The 16,165-nt window shown below is 46.0% G+C and overlaps 1 protein-coding gene across 1 annotated transcript in view; it reads right to left on the bottom strand.

The window, feature by feature from the left end:
* The window catches only part of LOC139553459 (integrin alpha-7-like), a 77,220-nt gene that overhangs the window by 45,198 nt on the left and 15,857 nt on the right, over window positions 1-16,165 (bottom strand). The window contains exons 2-5 of the mRNA XM_071365802.1: window positions 7,934-8,141; window positions 5,350-5,605; window positions 4,016-4,147; window positions 2,838-2,945 (exon numbers count right to left, since the gene is read on the bottom strand). Coding sequence (XP_071221903.1) covers window positions 2,838-2,945; window positions 4,016-4,147; window positions 5,350-5,605; window positions 7,934-8,141 — 704 coding nt within the window. The remainder of the gene's footprint in view (window positions 1-2,837; window positions 2,946-4,015; window positions 4,148-5,349; window positions 5,606-7,933; window positions 8,142-16,165) is intronic.

Below are 16,165 nucleotides of genomic sequence, written 5' to 3'. Positions count from 1 at the left end.
CTTTCGACTCTGTCAATCACCATATTCTTATCGGCAGACTAAGTAGCCTCGGTTTTTCTAATGACTGCCTTGCCTGGTTCACCAACTACTTTGCAGACAGAGTTCAGTGTGTCAAATCGGAGGGCATGTTGTCCGGTCCTCTGGCAGTCTCTATGGGGGTACCACAGGGTTCAATTCTCGGGCCGACTCTTTTCTCTGTATACATCAATGATGTTGCTCTTGCTGCGGGCGATTCCCTGATCCACCTCTACGCAGACGACACCATTATATATACTTCCGGCCCTTCCTTGGACACTGTGCTATCTAACCTCCAAACGAGCTTCAATGCCATACAACACTCCTTCCGTGGCCTCCAACTGCTCTTAAACGCTAGTAAAACCAAATGCATGCTTTTCAACCGTTCGCTGCCTGCACCCGCACGCCCGACTAGCATCACCACCCTGGACGGTTCCGACCTAGAATATGTGGACATCTATAAGTACCTAGGTGTCTGGCTAGACTGCAAACTCTCCTTCCAGACTCATATCAAACATCTCCAATCCAAAATCAAATCAAGAATCGGCTTTCTATTCCGCAACAAAGCCTCCTTCACTCACGCCGCCAAACTTACCCTAGTAAAACTGACTATCCTGCCGATCCTCGACTTCGGCGATGTCATCTACAAAATAGCTTCCAACACTCTACTCAGCAAACTGGATGCAGTTTATCACAGTGCCATTCGTTTTGTTACTAAAGCACCTTATACGACCCACCACTGCGACCTGTATGCCCTAGTCGGCTGGCCCTCGCTACATGTTCGTCGTCAGACCCACTGGCTCCAGGTCATCTACAAGGCTATGCTAGGTAAAGTGCCGCCTTATCTCAGTTCACTGGTCACGATGGCTACACCCACCCGCAGCACGCGCTCCAGCAGGTGTATCTCACTGATCATCCCTAAAGCTAAAACCTCATTTGGACGCCTTTCCTTCCAGTTCTCTGCTGCCTGCGACTGGAACGAATTGCAAAAATCTCTGAAGTTGGAGACTTTTATCTCCCTCAACAACTTTAAAAATCTGCTATCCGAGCAGCTAACCGATCGCTGCAGCTGTACATAGTCCATCTGTAAACTACCCACCCAATTTACCTACCTCACCCCCCATACTGCTTTTATTTATTTACTTTTCTGCTCTTTTGCACACCAGTACCAATATCTCTTCTTGCACATGATCATCTGATGATTTATCACTCCAGTGTTAATCTGCTAAATTGTAATTATTCGATTTATTGCCTACCTCATGCCTTTTGCACACATTGTATATAGATTCTCTTTTTTTCTACCATGTTATTGACTTGTTTATTGTATACTCCATGTGTAACTCTGTGTTGTCTGTTCACACTGCTATGCTTTATCTTGGCCAGGTCGCAGTTGCAAATGAGAACTTGTTCTCAACTAGCCTACCTGGTTAAATAAAGGTGAAATAAATAAAAAATAAAAAAGAGTAGATGGGAGAGTCAGGGTAAACCAACACAGGGGTTAGGAGTAGATGGGAGAGTCAGGGTAAACCAACACAGGGGTTAGGAGTAGATGGGAGAGTCAGGGTAAACCAACACAGGAGGTAAGGGTAGATGGGAGAGTCAGGGTAAACCAACACAGGAGGTAAGGGTAGATGGGAGAGTCAGGGTAAACCAACACAGGAGGTAAGGGTAGATGGGAGAGTCAGGGTAAACCAACACAGGAGGTAAGGGTAGATGGGAGAGTCAGGGTAAATTAGCACAGGGGGTAAGGGTAGATGGGAGAGTCAGGGTAAACCAACACAGGGGGTAAGGGTAGATGGGAGAGTCACGGTAAACCAACACAGGAGGTAAGGGTAGATGGAAGAGTCAGGGTAAACCAACACAGGGGGTAAGGGTAGATGGGAGAGTCACGGTAAACCAACACAGGAGGTAAGGGTAGATGGGAGAGTCACGGTAAACCAACACAGGAGGTAAGGGTAGATGGGAGAGTCAGGGTAAACCAACACAGGAGGTAAGGGTAGATGGGAGAGTCAGGGTAAACCAACACAGGAGGTAAGGGTAGATGGGAGAGTCAGGGTAAACCAACACAGGAGGTAAGGGTAGATGGGAGAGTCAGGGTAAACCAACACAGGAGGTAAGGGTAGATGGGAGAGTCAGGGTAAATTAGCACAGGGGGTAAGGGTAGATGGGAGAGTCAGGGTAAACCAACACAGGGGGTAAGGGTAGATGGGAGAGTCACGGTAAACCAACACAGGAGGTAAGGGTAGATGGGAGAGTCAGGGTAAACCAACACAGGGGGTAAGGGTAGATGGGAGAGTCACGGTAAACCAACACAGGAGGTAAGGGTAGATGGGAGAGTCACGGTAAACCAACACAGGAGGTAAGGGTAGATGGGAGAGTCAGGGTAAACCAACACAGGAGGTAAGGGTAGATGGGAGAGTCAGGGTAAACCAACACAGGAGGTAAGGGTAGATGGGAGAGTCAGGGTAAACCAACACAGGAGGTAAGGGTAGATGGGAGAGTCAGGGTAAGTCTACAGTGTGTTAAGGGTAGACAGGAGAGGCAGGGTAAGTCTACAGTGTGTTAAGGGTAGACAGGAGAGGCAGGGTAAGTCTACAGTGTGTTAAGGGTAGACAGGAGAGGCAGGGTAAGTCTACAGTGTGTTAAGGGTAGACAGGAGAGGCAGGGTAAGTCTACAGTGTGTTAAGGGTAGACAGGAGAGGCAGGGTAAGTCTACAGTGTGTTAAGGGTAGACAGGAGAGGCAGGGTAAGTCTACAGTGTGTTAAGGGTAGACAGGAGAGGCGGGGTAAGTCTACGGTGTTTTTCACTCCCAGCTACAAACCTAAGTAGCTATTTTGAGCTACGTCCTCAAACATGGGCCAGTTGGAGCGTGGCTCCAGAGTTTTGTACACCAGCGCATCTTCATCAGGACTAGCCATGAACAAGAGCCCTGAGGCCCGAGAGAGAGAAAGATGAAGGAGAGAGAGGGGGCGGTGGGAGGGGGGGGGGGGGGGGGGGGTGGAGGAGTGGAGGAGAGGTGGTGAGGGGGAACAGGGTGACAAAGAGAGAGAGAGAGGGAGAGAGAGAGAGAGGGAGTGCAGGTGAGAAAGAAATGTGCTGTGATTGTGTGTGTGTTCTTCTTCCTGGTATTGCAGTGGTTTGTGGGTAAACCACTGGTACCCAAAAGATGGACGACGAGACTGACTCACACTGGACCCAGAATTAGATCTGTTTGTGCTTTTAGCTAACTTCTCACACATGTACTGTATGGCATTGGCATGACAGCAGAGTAGTTCGCCAAAGGACAAGCTGATCTGGGACCAGTCTATAACAGGCCCTGATGACTGTGGGATAATAATATTCCAATTGTCTTGAGTGTTATTCTATTGTCGTATTTCTCACCCATGATTGGTCCATTCATGCGTAGCTACTTCATGTGGTAAAGTATTCCAAATATTGAGGTGGAGTGGAGCTGCACAGATCAGGGAGGGCCCCTAAGGACAGGTCAGGGAGGTGCCCTACAGACAGGTCAGGGAGGTGCCCTACAGACAGGTCAGGAATGGGCCCCTACGGACAGATCAGGGATGGCCCCTAAGGAGAGATCAGGGAGGGCCCCTACGGACAGGTCAGGGAGGGCCCCTAAGGACAGGTCAGGGAGGGCCCCTAAGGACAGGTCAGGGAGGGCCCCTAAGGACAGGTCAGGGAGGTGCCCTAAGGACAGGTCAGGGAGGTGCCCTAAGGACAGGTCAGGGAGGTGCCCTACAGACATATCAGGGATGGGCCCTACGGACAGGTCAGGGATGGGCCCTACGAACAGGTCAGGGAGGTGCCCTAAGGACAGGTCAGGGAGGGCCCCTAAGGACAGGTATTTATTTTGGGTACAGTGTGCCGTCAGTCTGTTGTTGTCATCTTCCCAGGCCCTCTCTCCTTTCCTGTTCTGTGCTCAGTGAACTCCAGTGAGACAGGACAGCAGGCTAGCAGCATTGTGAGAGGAGCAGCAGAGGGCAGGGACAGTCCTACCCAGGTAACTATGGGAGGGAACTGGGATCAGCTGAGCGTTCAGCTGTTTCTCATCCGCCACCTCATAAGGTCCGTCGTCATAGAAACCAAGATCCAACAGTGTCTGGTTTAGCAGCTGGACACGCATCTCTCCTGGAAGGAACAGAGTTATAGGACACAGACAGACAGATAGACACAGATAGACACAGATAGACACAGACAGACAGATAGACAGACAGACAGACAGACAGACAGAGACAGACAGACATGCGTACAAACACACGCACAGACAAGCACCCCCCCCCCACACACACACACACACACACACACACACACACACACACACACACACACACACACACACACACACACACACACACACACACACACACACACACACACACACACACACACACACACACACACACACACACACACACACACACACACACACACACAGTCAAGCACCCACCACACACACAAAGAGAGAGACAACTCCCATACATAAATAAACACATAGATATCCACTGGACACAGTCATCCCTGGGGTTACACAATGCTAATGTCAAGTACCATATGATGTAATCGTTACTCCACCTAAGGCCAGTATAACATATGATACAGTGATCCATAATTCATATTGATCACTGATGTCTCATAATGATCATCCCAATAACTAACTGCTAGGAATCAATTACTTTGATCCATCAGTATGACTACTAAGGCCAATCAGTATATTGATTAGCTTTATAAATCAATGATTTGTCCAAGGAGAGAAATACAATTTTATGAAAAACTGAATCATGACTTTTGGGTATTTTTTATAAATATGGTTATTTATAACGATCTGCTGTTTGACCTGTTTACCTGAGCGTGAGCTCAGCTAGATAATGCCACCAATATACTGATTGGCCTTAGTAGTCATACTGACAGATCAAAGTCATTGATTCCCAGCAGTTAGTTATTGGGCTGATTGATGAAACTGTCGTTATGAGACATCAGTGATCAATATGAGTTATGAGTCACTGTATCGTATGTTATACTGATTGATGAAACTGTCGTTATGAGACATCAGTGATCAATATGAGTTATGAATCACTGTATCGTATGTTATACTGATTGATCCATTGATCAGGGGTCTATTGGTGACGTGGTTTTCTCTTTCGAACTATATTCTCTCTTTTATTACACCACGTTTGAGGTCGAAAACACCTCTGACAACAAGCTTAGATCTTTTTTGGTGAACTATCATTTTGCTCAGCACAGGTGTCAGTCCCCACTATTTAACTTTTCTTTATACAGGTTTGTCTCATTGAGATAAAATTAAAATAATAATAAGTAGTATGGCACCATACCTTTCCAGTTGTACGTTCCTGGAGCCCCGAACATGATGAAGTTATTGTCTGGTGTGAAGGCGGCAGACAGACCCTGCTGACAGAAGCCAAACTGTTCGTGTCCCTGGGGTCGCCCCTCACAGAACTTCCACTCTCCTCCGTCCAAGTCATCCCTCTCTGTCAGGTCCTCACTCAGGACATAGCAACGCCCGATAGGGTCCCGCGTCTCAGACGGCAGGCCCACACGCTGACGCAGCTCATACAGGTGGGCACAGGTCTGGAGAGGGGTAGGGGTAGTACCATATCAGTCACTGGAAGAGACAGTCTACTACATTGCCCTGACAAGTAAAAAATGACAGTAACTGCTCATTTGGTCTAAAATGTCATTTTTACTCAATTAAATACATGCTTAATCACGTGGACAAGTATCCTGCCTCTATTGTATTGTGTTTTGGAGAAAATGTGGGTCATGTCAGCAGTAACTGCATAAAGGTACTGTGAAACTAAAGTAAATAAAAGCAATTTTTCTCAGTTCCATGCTATGAGCAGTTACTGCATTTTTGCTTGGTAGGAAAGTACAGACATAGCCTGGTCTCAGATCTGTTTGTGGGCACGTCTGGAGAATCTGGCTACTGTAAGTAACTGGAATAGACAGTCTACTACAGACATAGCCTGGTCTCAGATCTGTTTACTACAGTACAGGTGGGCCCTGGTCTACTAACTACAGTACAGACATAGCCTGGTCTACTAACTACAGTACAGACATAGCCTGGTCTACTGTACAGACATAGCCTGATCTACTAACTACAGTACAGACATAGCCTGGTCTACTAACTACAGTACAGACATAGCCTGGTCTACTAACTACTGTACAGACATAGCCTGGTCTACTAACTACAGTACAGACATAGCCTGGTCTACTAACTACAGTACAGACATAGCCTGGTCTACTACAGTACAGACATAGCCTGGTCTACTACAGTACAGACATAGCCTGGTCTACTAACTACAGTACAGACATAGCCTGGTCTACTAACTACAGTACAGAGATAGGCTGGTCTACTAACTACAGTACAGACATAGCCTGGTCTACTAACTACAGTACAGACATAGCCTGGTCTACTAACTACAGTACAGACATAGCCTGGTCTACTAACTACAGTACAGACATAGCCTGGTCTACTAACTACAGTACAGACATAGCCTGGTCTACTAACTACAGTACAGACATAGCCTGGTCTACTAACTACAGTACAGGCATAGCGTGGTCTACTAACTACAGAACAGACATAGCCTGGTCTACTAACTACAGTACAGACATAGCCTGGTCTAGTAACTACAGTACAGACATAGCCTGGTCTACTAACTACAGTACAGGCATAGCCTGGTCTACTAACTACTGTACAGACATAGCCTGGTCTACTAACTACAGTACAGACATAGCCTGGTCTACTAACTACAGTACAGACATAGCCTGGTCTACAGTACAGACATAGCCTGGTCTACAGTACAGACATAGCCTAGTCTACTAACTACAGTACAGACATAGCCTGGTCTACTAACTACAGTACAGACATAGCCTGGTCTACAGTACAGACATAGCCTGGTCTACTAACTACTGTACAGACATAGCCTGGTCTACTAACTACAGTACAGACATAGCCTGGTCTACTAACTAAATCAAATCAAATCAAATCAAGTTTATTTTATATAGCCCTTCGTACATCAGCTAATATCTCGAAGTGCTGTACAGAAACCCAGCCTAAAACCCCAAACAGCAATCAATGCAGGTGTAGAAGCACGGTGGCTAGGAAAAACTCCCTAGAAAGGCCAAAACCTAGGAAGAAACCTAGAGAGGAACCAGGCTATGAGGGGTGGCCAGTCCTCTTCTGGCTGTGCCGAGTGGAGATTATAACAGAACTATGCCAAGATGTTCAAAATGTTCATAAGTGACAAGCATGGTCAAATAATAATCATGAATAATTTTCAGTTGGCTTTTCATAGCCGATCATTAAGAGTTGAAAATAGCAGGTCTGGGACAGGTGGCGGTTCCATAACCGCAGGCAGAACAGTTGAAACTGGAATAGCAATACAGACATAGCCTGGTCTACTAACTACAGTACAGACATAGCCTGGACTACTACCTACAGTACAGACATAGCCTGGTCTACTAACTACAGTACAGACATAGCCTGGTCTACTAACTACAGTACAGACATAGCCTGGACTACTACCTACAGTACAGACATAGCCTGGTCTACTAACTACAGTACAGACATAGCCTGGTCTACTAACTACAGTACAGACATAGCCTGGTCTACTAACTACAGTACAGACATAGCCTGGTCTACTAACTACAGTACAGACATAGCCTGGTCTACTAACTACAGTACAGACATAGCCTGGTTTACTAACTACAGTACAGACATAGCCTGGTCTACTAACTACAGTACAGACATAGCCTGGTCCCAGATATGGTTGTGCGGTCTTGCCAACTCCTATGGCGCCATGACAACAACCCTAGGAACACAAACTGATCTGGGACCAGGCCCCAGGCCCCAGGCCCCAGGCCATGCTTAGTACCATGTGTTTTTCCTTTCCTTACCACCACCTTTCCTCCAATCCCCTGGCTCTTGACTGTCACTCCTAGCCACTGGTTGTCCTTGCTCTCCCTGTCAAGGTTTACATCTCCATCGATGTCCACTCGCTCGCAGTCAAACTTCTCGCCTGTGATTGGACAGCGGTACAGGGCGCCAGGACGCTGTCTCCGCATGAGGCCCAGTCCTCTGTCCCGGGGAGCTCCCACCAGTATCCTGGAAGACACAACACATCAGATCATTACTGGGAGACACAACACATCAGATCATTACTGGGAGACACAACACATCAGATCATTACTGGAAGACACAACACATCAGATCATTACTGGGAGACACAACACATCAGATCATTACTGGAAGACACAACACATCAGATCATTACTGGGAGACACAACACATCAGATCATTACTGGGAGACACAACACATCAGATCATTACTGGGAGACACAACACATCAGATCATTACTGGGAGCATAGTCTCATGACTGACCCAGACACAAACTATCGAGAAGCTGGCCAGAGCATTGTCTCATGACTGACCCAGACACAAACTATCGAGTAGCTGGCCAGAGCATTGTCTCATGACTGACCCAGACACAAACTATCGAGAAGCTGGCCAGAGCATTGTCTCATGACTGACCCAGACACAAACTATCTAGTAGCTGTCCAGAGCATTGTCTCATGACTGACCCAGACACAAACTATTGAGAAGCTGGCCAGAGCATTGTCTTATGACTGACCCAGACACAAACTATCTAGTAGCTGTCCAGAGCATTGTCTCATGACTGACCCAGACACAAACTATCGAGTAGCTGGCCAGAGCATTGTCTCATGACTGACCCAGACACAAACTATCTAGTAGCTGTCCAGAGCATAGTCTCATGACTGACCCAGACACAAACTATCGAGTAGCTGGCCAGCCCATGCAAGATTTGGTTCTTGGTTCATGCCATTGTTGTGTAAACACTTTCACACAAAGGAACTTCCAACAGTGAGTGCAATTTAGTATTAAGTGACCCAAGCTGGGATTCAGCTTTGACTGGGAGCATGGCTATAGGCCCAGGAGTGTTTCCTGGCCATATCACCTGACCAGGAAACACTCAGGGCACAACACCGTAGTTATGGGCTTTTATTGGGACCTGGGCCCCTATTCACAAAGCATCACAGAGTAGGGGTGCTGATCTATGATCAGTTTTACCACTTAGATTATACTGAATAAGATTATATGGACAGGGAGGACCTGGTCCTAGATCTGCACTCATACTCTGAGACACTTTATAAATACGGCCCCTGGAGTTGTTCCTGCATGGTCAGGTCACATGGTCAGGAAACAGGAAACACCCTACTGAGATATTTTAGATGTTTATCTATTTGACATGTTGTTTACAAAAAACAACCTCTGTTTCTTTCGGGGTGAGGTCACTATTCACCAACATGCAAAGCTACCGTACAGCAGCCTATCAATGTATTACTATGAGGTAGTTCCTAACACTGACACTACTGCGTGACATCATGACTCTCTCCATCTCCTATTTTTGTAACTGTTGCGGACCCAGAAAAAGGTCTTTATTTTCAGATCCGTGGTGGGTGCTGATAATTTGGGGTCGTGGCTCTGGCCTTATACGGACTGGCTGGTCCAGGCAGGGGGCTATTTAAAAACTGACCGTTGAACCACAATCCACCCAACCAACCCTTTCCTCTAGTCTCCCGGCTCTCAGCCATAACATGGCACAGGCACGGAAGCAAGACACGGAGAAACACAGTGAAAGAGGGGGAGACAGAGAGAGAGAGAGAGAGAGAGAGAGAGAGAGAGAGAGAGAGAGAGAGAGAGAGAGAGAGAGAGAGAGAGAGAGAGAGAGAGAGAGAGAGAGAGAGAGAGAGAGAGAGAGAGAGAGAGAGAGAGAGAGAGAGAGAGAGAGAGAGAGAGAGAGAGATCTATCATTTAGATAAGCACGGGGTGCACAGGCTGCAGACAACGTGTAATCAAACCAGAAAGACAGTTTATCAGCTTATCCACAAAGAAACTTGTGAGAAAAAGTTCAGAGGGGAAAAAGGAGTGTGGGGAGTAATATTCTGATGAATTGTATTTTTGTACTTCAACATGTGTCAGGGGTTCCCGAGTGGCGCAGAGGTCTAAGGTACTGCATCGCAGTGCTAGAGGCGTCACTACAGACACCCTGGTTCGATTACAGGCTGTATCACAACCGGCTGTGATTGGGAGTCCCATAGGGCGGTGCACAATTGGCACAGCGTCGTTCGGGTTTGGCCGGTGTAGGCCGTTCATTGTAAATAAAAATGTGTTCCTAACTGACTTGCCTAGTTAAATAAAGGTAAAAAAAAGAAAAAAAGAATAATAAATCCCACAAGGAATGGAGTTCGCAACTTGATGCACAGATACATCTTTCATTAAATGAAGCCCCTGTCTGAGACCCAGGCATGGTCTCCAGACCTGATGATACCCTGACTGGACGCTCTGCTGCCCTACACTGACACCTAAACACTGTCCCTGGGTATAAGTTTCCCTTTGGCAGGGATCTAGGATAAGCTAACCCTCCCCAAATCCAAACCTCGACCATTAGGAGGAAAATGCAAAGCTGTCCTTGGATCAGTATTAAGGCTAGGGGGAACTGATTTGAACAGACTGAGGGTGTGTGTGTGTCTGTGTGTGTGTGTGTCCAGCCAATCAGGGAGTCAACAGACCGGTCCATAGTATCAGGGAGTCAACAGACCAGTCCAGCCAATCAGGGAGTCAACAGACCAGTCCAGCCTATCAGAGAGTCAACAGACCAGTCCAGCCTATCAGGGTGTCAAAGAGGTTCTGCTAACAGGTTTCAACAAAAAGGTGTTTTCCCAGCTGATTATTTTCTCTTTTACTGATGAGAGAACAACAGCTGAGATGACTGTAGAGGGACTTATATCTAGACTCAACGTATCTATAGTTTTACTGATGAGAGAACAGCTGAGATGACTGTAGAGGTACTTATCTAGACTCAACGTATCTAGAGTTTTACTGATGAGAGAACAGCTGAGATGACTGTAGAGGGACTTATCTAGACTCAACGTATCTAGAGTTTTACTGATGAGAGAACAGCTGAGATGACTGTAGAGGGACTTATCTAGACTCAACGTATCTATAGTTTTACTGATGAGAGAACAGCTGAGATGACTGTAGAGGAACTTATCTAGACTCAACGTATCTATAGTTTTACTGATGACGTACTGCGTTCAGTATCCCTTCATTACAATGTCTGCAGCCCTGGACGACAGTATGTAAATTCGCCAACCCTCTATATTATCACATAATACATTATGTGGCCAGAAACAATGGCTGAAGGTTAAAATTAACAAAAGTGTGGAAAAGCAAACAGATTCCAACAATATTTATGATCCTTATAGTAGAATAGAATATAGAATAGAATATAATATAGAATATAATAGAATATTGTAGAATAGAAAGGAATATAGCTGAGGTGGAAACTGCTGCAGAACTATATTTTCCCCATAATGTGTTGTTGAACTCTGTTCCAGAGGACAATGGTAACTTCTCCAAGCTAACCCCACCCAGGGCATCTCTAGCATATTATCCCCAGCTCACCATCTGTCCCCCCTCCCCCTAGCAAATCAATATTTGAATGGCAATTTCCAACAAAGATGGGGGAATGATTGGCCCTAAGGTCTCAAGTCTAAAGATCCAACAACCCTCTCTCCACAAATAGGAGCCCCTATGTCTATCTGACCTCCAGAATCCACGAGGTGTACATGTGTTAGATATGTACAACGAAAACAATATTTTTAAATGATACCAAACATACAGATACATGGATGTATTAGATCTAATAGAAAACCATGTGAAACTGACAACTAAGCATAAAATCACGTGAATAAGACAACTAAAATGGAACCATCCAACAGGGAGTATGAGGCAGTCATACATTCACACAGCTGGTCTACGGGACTGCCTAACTGCTTCATATGCACCCAGTCCACACAGTATATTTCTCCCACTTAAACGCTGAATAAAAAATGTTGCCAAGCGACTGACTGATGCTCTAGCACTCTAATCACACAGCCTGGTCCCATCTGGTCTGCCTGTTCTGTTCTGCTTCAGTAAGCAGAATAGTCCTGGGAGGTCTTCATTTCCTTCGGATGCTGTCTAGCCTCAAGGCCACAGAAGTAATAGGTCAGACACACCGGGAAGGACTGTCAAACGTTTGCCTGCCGACAGTAGTTAGCACCTCTGAACAGAGTGTCGGCAGTCAATCTATTTTGTGTTCACACAGCAAAAACCTGTTGATACTAGTCAGTAACCCCTGTATATAGCCTCCACATTGACTCTGTATCGTAACACCCTGTATATAGCCTCCACATTGACTCTGTATCGTAACACCCTGTATATAGCCTCCACATTGACTCTGTACCAGTAGCCCCTGTATATAGCCTCCACATTGACTCTGTACCATAACACCCTGTATATAGCCTCCACATTGACTCTGTACCGTAACACCCTGTATATAGCCTCCACATTGACTCTGTACCGTAACACCCTGTATATAGCTTCCACATTGACTTTGTACCGTAACACCCTGTATATAGCCTCCACATTGACTCTGTACCGTAACACCCTGTATATAGCCTCCACATTGACTCTGTACCGTAACACCCTGTATATAGCCTCCATATTGACTCTGTACCGTAACACCCTGTATATAGCCTCCACATTGACTCTGTACCGTAACACCCTGTATATAGCCTCCACATTGACTCTGTACCAGTAGCCCCTGTATATAGCCTCCACATTGACTCTGTACCGTAACACCCTGTATATAGCCTCCACATTGACTCTGTACCGTAACACCCTGTATATAGCCTCCACATTGACTCTGGCCACAGCTAAATAACTACCAAGCAATATGACGAAGAAACAACTCAATTCACTCTCAGTAATCCCATAGCAAAATGTTTAGCTAGGTAGTTAATGTTAGCATATTCGCTAGCTGGCAGAACATAGCTAGCTAGCTAGGTAGCTAGGCACTAACTAGGCAGCTAACACAGGCCATTGTTTCATGGAAATAAATTGTGATGTAATTATAATGTCATCAATTGTAATGTCAGTACGAGCTACAGTGGTTAGCTAGCTTGGAGGAAGTATTTAGTGTTGTGTGCATTGAGTCTGCGCACTTAACTAGCTACCATCCCATAGCCTACATTGTATATGATGTGTGACTTTCTCATGAGATTTAACTGCGGATGTATTGAGAAAAGGATCTATTTTTTTCCTTGTCAATCCTGTTGGGCCCACCACATGGGGTTTCGTGCTCTCCGATTAGCTCAAAGTCAAGTTGTTGGCCACTGACAAGAATTGTTATTCTACAAGTAGAAACGATCGGCAGGATCGTCACAACCGGGTCGGCAAACAGTAGGCAACGCGTTTTTTCTATCAAGAGAAGGAACGGCCTCCCACTGTGATAAGTACCTATCGGCAGTCTATCGGCAATGAGAGTCTCAATGTGTTTCATGCTTTAAGCCATCAGTTTACATTGACATCTGCCCCCTACCTCAAAGACTCCAGTCACCCAAGTCATAGGCTGTTCCCTATACTACCGCACGGCAAGCGGTACCGGAGCGCCAAGTCTAGGACCAAAAGGCCCCTGAACAGCTTCTACCCCCATGCCATAAGACTGCTGAACAACTAATCAACCCCCCCCCCCCCCCCCCCTTTGTTTTTACACTGCTGCTACTCGCTGTTTATTATCTATGCATAGTCACTTTACAAATTACCTCGACTAACCTGTACCCCCGCACATTGACTCGGTACAAGTACCCCCTGTATATAGCCTCCACATTGACTCGGTACCAGTACCCCCTGTATATAGCCTCCACATTGACACGGTACCGGTACCCCCTGTATAGAGCCTCCACATTGACTCTGTACCGGTAGCACTTGTATAGAGCCTCCACATTGAATCGGTACCTGTACCTCCTGTATAGAGCCTCCACGTTGACTCGGTACCGTAACACCCTGTATATAGCCTCCACATTGACTCTGTACCGTAACACCCTGTATATAGCCTCCACATTGACTCTGTACCGTAACACCCTGTATATAGCCTCCACATCGACTCTGTACCGTAACACCCTGTACATAGCCTCCACATTGACTCGGTACCATAACACCCTGTATATAGCATCCACATTGACTCGGTACCATAACACCCTGTATATAGCCTCCACATTGACTCTGTACCGTAACACCCTGTATATAGCCTCCACATTGACTCGGTACCATAACACCCTGTATATAGCGTCTTTATTGTTACGAAATTGTATTTTTTGATTAATTGTATTTTTTTAAACTTTAGTTTATTTAGTAAATCTTTTCTTAACTCTATTTATTTGAACTGCATTGTTGGTTAATGGCTTGTAAGTAAGCATTTCACGGTAAGGTCTTTTAATTTTTTTTAACTAGGTAAGTCAGTTAAGAACAAATTCTTATTTACAATGGCGGCCTACCAAAAGGCAAAAGACCTCCTGCGGGGACAGGGGCCTGGGATAAAAAAAATATATAAAAAATGTTTACAGCTGTTGTGTTCGGCGCATGTGACAAATACAATTTGATTTGAAACCTGGCTATATTGATTGGGAGTGCCACCAGCTACAGTATCTAGGTCTACTCTTTATTTCTCTGAGCCTACCTTCACCATTGATCAACTACTCCTGTATACATTCCACCTGAGATCCAAGGGAAGGCAAGATACCCAAGTCTAAACATGGGATGTGCTGTGTTTGTGTGTATTTTACATGCAGAGATTCTCTATGGTTTAGCCTGGGACAACAGTTCTGTTTGTGCTTCAGCCATCTCATCACAACAAAGATGTTAGATGTAGATCTCAGGCTGCATTTTATAATATTAGACAACTATTTCTTTATCATCAATAATAAATCAAGGTGTTTAATACCGCAGACACAACAAGCAGAAAGCTGCTTCCATCAACCCCTGGATCTCTGACATTTCCCCTTCTCTCTCTCTCTCTCACACACACACACACACACACACACACACACACACACACACACACACACACACACACACACACACACACACACACACACACACACACACACACACACACACACACACACACACACACACACGCATGCCCCCCGCCCCCACCCCCTCAGACTGTAATTTCCCCTTCCCTTTACTTTAATGGCACCTCTCCAATCTCATCTCATTATCAGAGCCCAGTCTCATACAGGACCTGAATGAATTGTCTTTGTCAGAGTAGGGGACCTTGTCATGGTTTATTAATATCTGCAGCTTCAGGGGAAGGTGTGGAGGAGAGGGGATATAGGGAGAGAGTAGAGAGGAGAGGGGAATATAGGGAGAGAGGAGAGAGGAGAGGGGAATATAGGGAGAGAGTAGAGAGGAGAGGGGAATATAGGGAGAGAGTAGAGAGGAGAGGGGAATATAGGGAGAGAGTAGAGAGGAGAGGGGAATATAGGGAGAGAGTAGAGAGGAGAGGGGGATATAGGGAGAGAGTAGAGAGGAGAGGGGGATATAGGGAGAGAGTAGAGAGGAGAGGGGAATGTAGGGAGAGAGTAGAGAGGAGAGGGGAATATAGGGAGAGAGGAGAGAGGAGAGGAAGGCAGGGAGAGAGTAGAGAGGAGAGGGGAATATAGGCTCTTCATGTCACAGTCGGGTGCTTGAGTCAACTAAGACAAATGTAGCACCAGCTGAGCTGTTCATCACTCAAACAACAGAGAGAAAACAACTCTTACTGTGTTGACATGAATCATACATTAGTCCTAAGTCAAGTGTAATGAAAGTGTGGGAGAGAGAGACAGACAGAGAGAGACAGAGAGAGACAGAGAGAGACAGAGAGAGACAGAGAGACAGAGAGACAGAGAGACAGAGAGAGACAGAGAGAGACAGAGAGAGACAGAGAGAGACAGAGAGAGACAGAGAGACAGAGGATTAATCTCATGCTGTTGCTCTTACATCTAAGCCTCAATCAATACGATTGTATTTGAAGTGTTTGCTAACTGGTAAGAACTCAGTGTGTGCATGTGTGTGTGTTGCTCACTGCCGAATAAGCAAAACTTTCTCTCTCTCACACACACACACACTCACTCACTCAAAGACAGAAAAACAGAGCAGCTGATTAATTTTGCCCATCCATCAGATGGCAGCTAGATGTGTTTCTTTTCTTCCTGACTCTGCAGATTGTGCCTGCCTG

This window comes from Salvelinus alpinus, chromosome 2 (genome assembly GCF_045679555.1).
Source record: "Salvelinus alpinus chromosome 2, SLU_Salpinus.1, whole genome shotgun sequence".
In the NCBI taxonomy this organism is placed as follows: domain Eukaryota; kingdom Metazoa; phylum Chordata; class Actinopteri; order Salmoniformes; family Salmonidae; genus Salvelinus; species Salvelinus alpinus.
Note: the sequence above shows the minus strand (reverse complement) of the source record. Positions and strands in the feature narration are given on the sequence as shown.